The sequence below is a fragment of the Podarcis erhardii genome (assembly GCF_964252035.2).
Source record: "Podarcis erhardii genome assembly, chromosome: 7".
Classification (NCBI taxonomy): Eukaryota; Metazoa; Chordata; class Lepidosauria; order Squamata; family Lacertidae; genus Podarcis; species Podarcis erhardii.
Window position 1 is genome coordinate 46,083,403 of NC_138511.1, and position 10,514 is coordinate 46,093,916.

The window sequence follows — 10,514 nt, forward strand, 5'->3', positions numbered from 1 at the left end:
GCAAAACATAAGCAGCAGCCCCATCTCCTCTACCTTAGCTTTGTGTTAGTGTAAAAGGCAGCAGCAGCTTTTCCATGACGCAGAATCAAGTGCAGCTTTTCAGATTAATTATATTAAAAAAAGAAACAGGCACTTGAATTCCACTTCACATGAGCCTATGACTGTTTGAAGCTTGCTGGGCCTACTTAGCATCCTTCCTAATACTGAACTTCTTATCCAACTATGGATCCTTATACAGGCTTCTGTTAGGTAAGACTCCACGTCCAACTAATGCACAATCCCTTTCTCTGACTCTCAACACAGGGTCTCTCTCATCCCCTCCTGACCCATTTAGGCGGAGGTGCCAGAGGGGCCTTCTGTGTATGCAAAGCAGGTGCTCCTATGATTCATCCTTGCCTGCAGTTCTGAGGAGCAGAGACTTGCTGTGTTTGTACGATGTATCATCCAAATGGAGGATGCATTCACCATATATCTGTAAATTAAAAATAATCCCTCAGCCATTTAAAGAATCTTCCAGAGTGCTTGTGAAGGCACCCAGTTTCCGCCTCTGTTCTGTGACAAGTGCTTTCAAACGTTTGTTTGTTTATTTGTTTATTTATTTAAAAACCTACCCAACTATTTAAGTTAAAATTGAACACCTATCCCTCTGAGCACTGGCCGCTTGTCCAGCCAATGCGTGGAGCTGAACCGTCTTGCAAAAAAGCAGAACAACGCCCAGGGTGCCTGCTCAGTCCTGCTGTACTGTTAGAGCTCCTCAATGCACTCTTCCCAGAGGGGCAGCTCTGCAAATTCAAGCTGTGGTTACAGAGGATTTACAGATCTCACAATGGCCAGAGTCCTCTGAGACCAAGCACCTCTCTCTCCCCTCCACCACAAACCATCCCTTCTCCTTTTTGGCAACCTACTCCTTTCGCCTGAAGAACAAGGAAGGGGAACCTGTGGCCTTCCAGATGCAGTTTGGACTACAACTTTCATCACCCTTGAGCACTGGCCGGGCTGCCTGGGGCAGATGGAAATCAAAGCTCAGCAACTTTTGGTAGGCCACAGATTCTCCCTACCCTTGGTGTGAAGCAAGACAAGCAGACAGGTATGATGCAGACCTCTGTTGCATCCCAGCTCCTGAAAGGCTGGGTGCCAAGAGCAAGCACCAGAGAGTGGTCAGCCACACAAGTGTGGGGCAGAAACTTGCATCACTGAGTCAGCCAGCAAGGATGGCTGAGAGGGGGAAGAGGATTTCTGGCTGAGTGAAAGAGCAAGGAAGGAAAAAGAGACCTTTCCTCTCCATTGCAGTCCAGAAGAGAAGGCTGGGAAAGGGAGCATCTTGCCTCTGCCTAGGAGTCCAGCTTGATAAAGACTTTGGGCCGAGAGAATATTTTGAGTGCCTCCTCGATCTGTGACAGCTTATTCTCCAGGGTGGCACGTCTGTTCTGGACGCTGAGGGTGTCAGTTCGCACTGGAAGCAGCAGGAGGTCTTTCAGGAAGCGCTCTTGGCCTAAGAGTGAAGAGGAAGAGTGACCAGCTTACACTTAAGGATGCCTGCTCAATTCAGTCAGTGCAGACAAGACTGAGCTAGATATACAGCTAGATGGACAGCAACCTGACTTGCTATAAGACATCTTCCTATGTTCCATAGAGCCTCTGCCAGGTGTGGGGGGCCATGTGGCCCTCCAGATGTTGTTGAATTAAACCTCCCATCATCGCTGCCCATTGGCCACCCTGGCTGGGGGTGGTGGGAGCCCAAAAACATTTAGAGGGTGGCAGGTTCCACATCCCTGAACTAGACCATCCTGGACCAACCCGGCATGAAGCAGCTTTACATGTCTTGCATTCTGCCCTCCTTACTTTGTTTGAGGTTGTTGAGCGTCTCCAACCGCTGGCTCTCTGGCATCATGGTGTGGCCAGGTGGCATGGAGGGGTCAGGCATGTTGCGCTGGCGCTCCTCTGCCTCTTTGCGCCAGTGGTCCTTCCTCTCAATCAGGCTAAATCACAGCAGAAAGAGCATATCAGTTAAGGCGAGGAAAGAATGGCAGAGAAAGCTAGGAGGAAACAGCACCTCAGACTTCAAGGAACAGAGCGTGGCCTAGCCTCACGTCTCTCCCCTCGGGGTCCTACAAACCAGTTAAGTGGTGAAGAAACAGCTAGAAGAGAAGTTGGGACAGGGGGCAGGAAGAGATGTGGTGTTTACTGCAGTCAGGGCCATCAATCCAGCCTCTCAGAAATGAAACTCCAGGAAGAGGTTTCAAACACAGGCATAACATGGCAACCCTGACTTGTACCTCTCACCAACAAGGAGATATTCCAAATCATCGGAAGTTTTTGAATTGACTTCAAGGGCAGCCCCACAAAGAACACATTGCTGTAGTCTAACCCCAAAGTTATCAAGGCATGAATGAGGATAGCCAGGTCATTTTCAGCAGTGAGTATAGCTGGCCAATCAGCCCAAGCCAATAAAAGCATTCTATGGTGCAGACACCACCTGGGAATCCAAGAACAGAGCTGCACCCAGAAGTAAGTATTCCCTTCTATATCTTTATGAAGAGTTGTGACCCCACCCATTTTATCCATCCAGAATGGCAGAATCTCCAATTCAGAATACTGTTTTATTTATTTCAAATCACAAACAAAAGGGGCTAGAAACTTCCTCAAAAAAATAAAGCAGGGATTCTGGGAAACCTAAATTCAGCAGCTGATAGGAGATGCCATCATGCTTATATGGCAGTCCTGCACACGGGCAGAATGCTCCCCAACTTACTTCTGGTGCTCATGCCAGACAGACTGCTGTGTCTGAGATGGTAAATCTGTTCCTGCCATTTCAGACCACAGGTGGTGGATCACATGACTGAAAACTCTCCATTTAAAAACAAACTCACTGCATATGTAAGGCTACTATGTCAGGGAGAACAGCTCTCACTTAGCTTTATCCTTGACATACTAGTTTTCTATGGGAAGGGAAGGGGTACTCAAACTTGTGACACCACTTTGCAGTCTTGTAGAAAGGTTGAACATTGATTTCTTTACTTTTCTTTTTCAACCTTATATTTATTGGGTATTAATTTTATTTTCTTGCAAGTAGCCTCGGAGGCTTGTTGTAACACAGAAAAGCATGGATAGCAGTATTTGAAATAAATAAATACTGAAGCCAGATGGGTCAGGGGTGAGTTGGATACCTACTAGTGGGGGACATGGCCTTTCTGCTTAGCATTGTACTCTTCCTGATCCTTGCGTTTCTGCTCCAGCACTTCGGTCAGCGACTGCAAGGAGCGTGAACGCCGCAGCTGAGCCCGTTTGGCGTTCCGGGCGTTGTGGCTGACAAAGTCCACCCCTTGACCCTCCTCCTGGTTCTGTAATGAGAAGGTCAAAGAGCTGGAAGGCAAAGAGCTTCGGGTGTCAGGAAACGTTGCTTTTCTATAGACTAGGGACAGGTTTGGTTTAATTTCTCCTAGCCCCTAGCCAACTTTGAAAGCACGGATCACGTCTTTGTGGCAGGGGGAGGGAATATCCCCCCCCCATTAGATCAAAGAAACAAAATAATTTGGGGGTCACAGAGAAGTAAAAAACATTCCAAGAGTGCTTTGGAAGTGCTGGAAGTCAACCTGATGCACAACTGCAAAAAATGTCCCTCCCTCTGCCTTGGGACACCACAGAGCTCCATCATTTACTGCACCCCTGGAATGGAAAGGTTGGGAGGAGGTTGGCTAAAGCACTAACCACTCATGAGGAAATGGAAGTATAAAGCAGATTGCATCAGCACCGGTGGGCATCTCCCCGCCCCCCACCTTGACACTCCCATTCTGTGATTTTGCAGCTGCTGCATCTGCTGTTGCTCCGGACTGGGCTGGGTTTGGAGACGGTGACCTGCATGGACGAATTCCTGCACCACAGCGCGAATAGGCTCTCAAGTATCTCTGATGCTCTGGATTTGGAGGACTAGGACTCTCCTAGGAAAGAGGAAAACAGGAGGAAGAATTACTGCACAGTCACAGACAGGTATAGACTGAAGAACCCAGAGAACATCACTGATCAACCTTCAGCACAGTCTATTGCACCTGTTCCTGATGACCACCACCTACGTTGTTTTAAACTGGGACATCAGACAGGGGTTGCCAATATTCTCAGATCTGTGGGCACATTTGGAATTTTGAGAGTGCCATCAGCACAATCCCGTCTGTTTCTTCTTTGTTCACGCCCTGCATCACTTCCCTCTTGGCAGACAGAAAGAGAGACAGCATGTAAAATGTATTGCCTATAAGCAGTAGTAGAAATACCTGCAGCTTTGCTTTGACTTTAGACTCCACACTCTCATACTTCTGAGACTTCCACAGGGCCTTCACAGGCTTTGGTTGGCTGAGCTCCCGAGCCTGCTCCTTCTCTCTACATTTACGCTGAATCTCTCGCATGCGCCTCAGATTTTCCTTCTCATAGTCCTTGTGATCTTTGCCTGCATTGGCAAGAGAAAGAAAACATTGCCCTACAATCCTTGAGCTACAGACACAAAAGCCTCTCTCCCTTGAACTTCCTTATGTTTTACTTGTAAAAAAAATAAATAGACAGCTCACCTGTAACTTGTGGAGAGAGACAAGAACTCATATTTCTGTCCATGTTACAGAGGTTGTACAGCCAGGATTACACCACAAATCAGGGGTAGCCAAAGTGTTGCCCTCCAAATGCTGTTGACTACAACTCCCATCAGTCCTAGCATCCATCATCCCATCCCATCAGACATGATGGGAGATAGCCACATGGCCTATCACTGCTGTAGGTGAAGAAACCCACTGTAATCACTGTTAAGATGGTTAGGCTGAAAAACAGTGGCTGGCCTGAAGGTCATCCAGTGAGCTTCATGGCTGAGTGTAGATCTGAATCAGGGTCTTCTGAGTCCAAGTCAAATACTTTTAACTGCTACACCACCCCTAATGCTGTCAACAGCAGGCTGGCATCTGTCCCTATGTTGTGACCACACTTACGCTTAGGTGTCACCTCCTGGAAGAAGGAGATCCCATCCAGCTGCAGGAGAGCTCCCACTGTGCCCTTCTTTCCCATCTCTAGAATATCCTTGGCATTTGGCTTAATCCGTGGAGGAGGGTGAGCAAGGCGGGCACTGTAGCATTCAGGGTAGAGGCTGCATTCTGGAGGAATGGGGCCGGGGAGCAGATCCAGCTTCAGAGAGTTCCCTTCCAGTCTCCCTCGTGCTAAAGATGAAAAAAGAGTCGAGAAAGACTGCAGCTCAGAGATAAAGTTAATGCAGAAGCTCTCAGGTCAAATGTCTGAACACTTCCAGTTAAAAGGAGGCGATGGGAAAGACCCTGGGCCCAGGACCCTGAAGAGCTGCTGCAGGTCAGAATAGACAATACTGGGGTATAAGGACACATGATCTGACTTGGGAAAAAGACGTTTCCTATGGTCCTATTTTCCTAACAGAACAAGAATTTACATATTCTGTCACCCTAAATTAGCACTTTTTCTAGACCAAATTATTCCTGACCAGTGTCCTCCCCAGCCTGCTCCAGCTCAACCTCCAGTATCAAGCAGCTGCTTGATTACTGTTCTCTTAAACGTCCTTTATTAGGGGTGCAGAACCTGATGCAGCTGAGATCCCATCAGCTCCAGCCAGCACAGCCAATGGCCAGGGGTAATGGAAGTTGCAGTCCAACAAGCTGAAGGACCACTGGTTCCCCACCCCTGCCGTCAGCAAGGACTAGTGAGTGCTTAGAGGATTCTACCCATTATAGAGAAAATTATGGACCCTTCTCTTTTCCAGAGGTGAAAAGGAAAACTGATTATGCACTGAGATTACCAGGGTACCCCAGGATCACACAGCACACTCACCTGATAGGGGACGCCTGTAGTAATCGGGACAAAGGGAGGGATCAGGGGGAATGGGCCCCGTAATCCTGGAGGGCCCCTCTGACATCTCAGCCTCAGCTCCAGACCAGGAATCAAGAACTGCAAGATCTCACTTTCCTTAGTTCTTCCTCTTTCAAAGTCACTGGCAAAGCATGGCCAATTTATCTGGAAGAATAGGAAACTGTAGGGAAGCTGCTGCAAGGAACTAAACAACATTATACCCTCAGTGTTGGTTTTATTTCACTTCACCCACATCATGCTAGTCATAGAAACATTGCTACTATTATCATGTCATACATGTTAACTACTGCAATAAAGCACACATTTGTATTATATTTATTTCTGTCCCGCCTTTTCCCAAGGGATAAACACAGCTGCTTACAGATAAATTAGAAACAGCTAAAAACATGAGGCGAGAAGCAGAATTTAAAAAACAATGAAACATTAATATAGAATTAAAGCTAACTAACTATATATATGATCTATTAAAATATACAGACAATTATAACAGAATACATCGCAGCCCCAGTCCTTTCCTTAAAATGAGTGAGTTCCCCAAAGGCTGTTGGAATAAGAAAGTCTTCACCTGCTAGCAGAAGGGCATGGGAGTATACATGGAAGTGCCTATAAAAAGCAGGATGCACAATTGGTTCTGAATATGGTGTCTAGATTGATAATGAATCCCTGTATGATAAGTATATTTTTTCTGGGTGTAACTTCAGAAGGAAGTTCTTCTAGTAGTCCCAGCACAGACGTGGTTAAGCCATAGAATTCGCTACCACAAGATATAGTGGTGGCCACCAACTTGGACGGCTTTAAAAGACAAATTTACGGAGGTTAAGGCTTTCAGTAGCAACTACTTATGATCACCATTTGCAATCTCTCATAATAATGATTCCAAAAGAGTTTACAATGCAAACTAAAACAATACAGTACAACCCTATACAAGTCTACTCAGAAGTAAGGCAGGTAAACCATACTTAATCCAAGGGTGTATAAAATTTCAGCCCATGGTATATAAACAAAAACAATAAACAGAATTAAATAGCAATTAAAAGAGTGGAGTAAAAGCTTTCATCACCAGGGTTTACAAATACAGCATCCTCCCAGTACTTAAAATACAAACTATTAAAATGCTTGAGAGAACAAAAATGTTTTAATTCAACACTGTAAAAACAATGCAGGAGCCAGGTGAATGTCCTCCTCAGGGAGGTGGCACCTTATGATTCGGCCTGGCTTCTGTCATCCACTTTGGAGGGCTTGATCTTTGTGCCAGCCACCCCTGAGATTAGGGGAGACAGGGCTTTTTCAGTAGTGGTGCCAAGAGTATGAAAGGTTCTCTATTGGAGTTTTGTTTTTGTTTTTTAATTATTCTTTTCCCCCTCAAAATACTTGAGCATGTAATGTTCATGTATTTTGAGATATAAAAAGAATAAAAGTATCTCCTGGAGTTTTAAATTTTGTATTCTTAAAGTTTAATTGCCGCTATTTAGTTGTTATTGTGGAGTTATTTTTAGCTTGCCTTTTTTTTTATTCTGTCACATTCTCCTGTTTTTAATTCAAGTCTCTTTTATTTTACTGGATAGAAGTACTCAGCTATCACTATGATGCATCAGTTACAGTCTGGTTTTAGCCTGAAGCATTCAAAGAGGCAACACAGCAATACTAACAGACAAATCAGTTTGTTTTCTCAACTATGTTAAAAGCTTGGTGTTGAATTACCAGTTGCATTGTTTGTTTGTTTTTACATGTTTTCAGACACAGATATAATTGCTTATACAACACGTGCAAATATCTTTGAAAAGCAACAGTAAAATAGGCCTCAGCGCTGCCAAGTGTTTATGGTACTCAGAAAAGGCCAAGCTCCTGGGAGCTGTACAGAACCCAAGACTCTGGGTTATCACCATTAAGAGGAGCCTTTGTTTCAGTGCCAGCTAGCAAGGGAAACATCTGGCTTTATCTTCCTACCATGGATCTCACCTCCAAAATGTTTCCTATGCACCTCCAAACAGGCAGTGACACCTCCATCACACCCCAAAGCTACACACAGAACCCTGGAATTCTGCCCACTCAAAACAGGTGCAACCATCACGGCTGAAGCACAGTGCCAGACATCACAAAGCTGTCAGCGCAGTCAAGCGGGCAAAAAGGCGGCAAGGGGGGGGGGACCTCTCGAGCAGCCATCTGCCTCCCATCACCTTCCCAACGCTCACCTCAAGATGCTCCCAGAGCACATTTTACACATTGACTATCCTACCTCAGCAACTAGGTAAGATACACTCAAGCAGATTGTTGCTGTTTTTGTAGAGAAGGGATAGCTGAAGCTAAACAACAAGCATAGCCAAGCTTGCTTCATATATAGGAAGCCAAATGCCTTCCTCACACCTCCATTAAAAGGGGGGGGGGGCGAGAGCGCTTAGCAGGACACTATTGGCTTCATTCCAGGCACAGCACAGAGAATGTGTTTATTCTGTTGGCTTGGAGGGCAAACGGCTGTTGGAAGCCAAGTACAAACAAGCTGCTGGAAAGGCTCCTTTGCCCTACATAAGGGAAACTGCAGCAGCCTAAAACTGAGGGAAAGGAAAACTTTAGGATCGATTATTGCAGTGCAATTAAGGGGCAACTGGTTCAAGCCTGGGAAGTAGCTGGAAAGGCAATTGCAACATGACAAAAGCCCATTTTGGTACGACTCAGGCAGAAGGACTCATGATCTGTTCGTCCCCAAGTCCCAAATTACATAATATCCAGACTGATTCACACATGCTACCTGCATTAGGGCACACGTGACGGGAAAAAGGCTGCCTGAATCTTTTGCCACAAAGACAAACTGCAGCTTTGTATGCCAGTCCTGAACTCATATTGGAAACCGTATAGCCATTAATGAAAAGAGCAGTTTCCAATGGTTCAGGCAGACCATTTGCCACAAGAACAGACCAATACAGGTAAGAAAAGGAAAGCAGCCAGTCACAACCGAAATGGTTGCACGAATTGATCCTGGGTGCCTATCAGGTGGGAATAAAAGACTGAGGTTGCTAAAGAGCACATAAGCTAGTCTATTCCATTTCTTCCCAAATATAACACACTCCCTTCACAAGTATCATCTCATATGACCCTTTAAGTCAGGGATGGGTGGACTTCAATCCTTTTTCAAAATACAGTGCCCATGGTCATCAAACCCAGGTTAAATTCATAAAGCAAGAATGCACCCTTAGCCTCCCTTCACAGTTAAGGCATAATTTAAATAAGAGCTACTACGTATGTAGCAATTAGAATGTTAAATTAGGGCCCCATCTGAACTATATATTTAAGAAGTATCATACCACTTTAAACAGTCATGGCTTCCCAAAACAAATCCTGGGAACTGTAGTTTGATAAGAGTGCTGAGAGTTACTAGGAGACCTCCCTATTCCATGCACAGAGCTACAATTCAGTGATTTCACTGTCAGCCCCTCTTCCCAGAGAACTCTGGGAACTACAGCTCTGTGAGGGGTACAGGGGTCTTCCAACAACTCTTTTACATACTTCCCAGCTTTCTTTGGGGGGAAGGCATGGCTGTTTAAAATGGTATGATACTGCTTTAAATGTATAGTGCAGATGGGGCCTAAGACTTGGGGGCTGGGATGGGAGACAGATTCAAATCTTCACCAAGCCATGGTGCTCATTAGGACACTATGGGTAGTTTTGCTCACACGTTTGTATGCCACCCTGGAATCCTCTTGATGAAAGGTGGAAATGTTTTAAATGATCTACCCTCCTTTCCTCTTTAAGAGCAACTCTGGAAGATTGGACCAGAGGACCACCAAGCTCATAATTCTGTTTCCACAGTGGACAACCAGATTCCCAGGAGAAGCCCACAAGCAGGACATGAGTGCAAGGAGCTCTCACTTTCCTCAGCATCTGGTATTCAGAGAAGCATGCTGCTTCTGAGGGCGGAAATAATATAAAGTTGTCAATGGGAGGAGCCACTAATAACCTTTTGAAGCTGTTTAAACTGGTGGCCACTGACTCCTGACAGCAAATTCCACATCTTTAACAGAGATTAGGGAAATGAGGGTAAGGCTATCAATGGCTCCTAGCCACAAAGGCCATAGCTCTTCTTCCAGGTGCTTCTGAAGGCCAGTCGCTGGGAGCCACAGGTGGGAAGGGCGCTGTTGGGCTCAGGTCCTGCCTGTTGAGCTTCCCGTGGCCACTGTGAGAACAGGGCACCGAACTAAGATGGACATTTGGCCTGATCCCTGAAAGTTGAATTATGCGCTGCTCACGTTAGTTCTTCCTTTTGTCTTGTCTCGAATCTCCCTCCGCTCGGCTTCCTCGGAGGACCCGTGTCGCTGGCACTGCGAGGGGGAAGGAGAGCAACTTCTCCCCGTGCACTTTCCATGCCACGCGCATGTTTTCACAGCCCCCCCCCCGCCTTTTCGCAGCGAGCGCTGCCCAATCAGACCGAAGGCCCCCTTAGTCCGGCACCCTGTTTCCTCAGAGCGGCTAAGCCCGAGAGCCCACATGCTGCTCCGCCCCTTTCGCAGCCCCTCACTCACATTTCTGGTCTCCTCTGCCCAGCGGCACTGGGCGGCTCTCTCCGAAGAAGCGGCGCGGGAGTCAAATCCCTGGCAGTTGTACTCCCCGCCTCCTGTCTCTAAGCAACAGGCGCTTCCTGTCGCAGGTGGACGAAG

General features: G+C 46.4%; 1 protein-coding gene across 2 annotated transcripts; it reads right to left on the reverse strand.

The window, feature by feature from the left end:
* Nucleotides 1-1,088: 1,088 nt before the first annotated feature.
* Nucleotides 1,089-10,506, reverse strand: ENKD1 (enkurin domain containing 1). Of its 2 annotated transcripts, none has more exons than XM_081870569.1 (8): nucleotides 10,380-10,506; nucleotides 5,827-6,049; nucleotides 4,965-5,189; nucleotides 4,266-4,438; nucleotides 3,777-3,938; nucleotides 3,172-3,341; nucleotides 1,843-1,979; nucleotides 1,089-1,492 (listed from the first exon to the last, which is right to left on the reverse strand). In XM_081870569.1, exons 2-8 carry the CDS (start codon nucleotides 5,909-5,911, stop codon nucleotides 1,332-1,334), a joined length of 1,113 nt encoding a protein of 370 aa, XP_081726695.1. In that variant the 5' UTR covers nucleotides 5,912-6,049; nucleotides 10,380-10,506; the 3' UTR covers nucleotides 1,089-1,331. The 2 variants fall into 2 exon arrangements, with proteins under 2 accessions (XP_081726695.1, XP_081726694.1); XM_081870568.1 differs by having other exon boundaries at nucleotides 5,827-6,009; nucleotides 10,380-10,488.
* Between the last annotated feature and the right edge of the window lie 8 nt (nucleotides 10,507-10,514).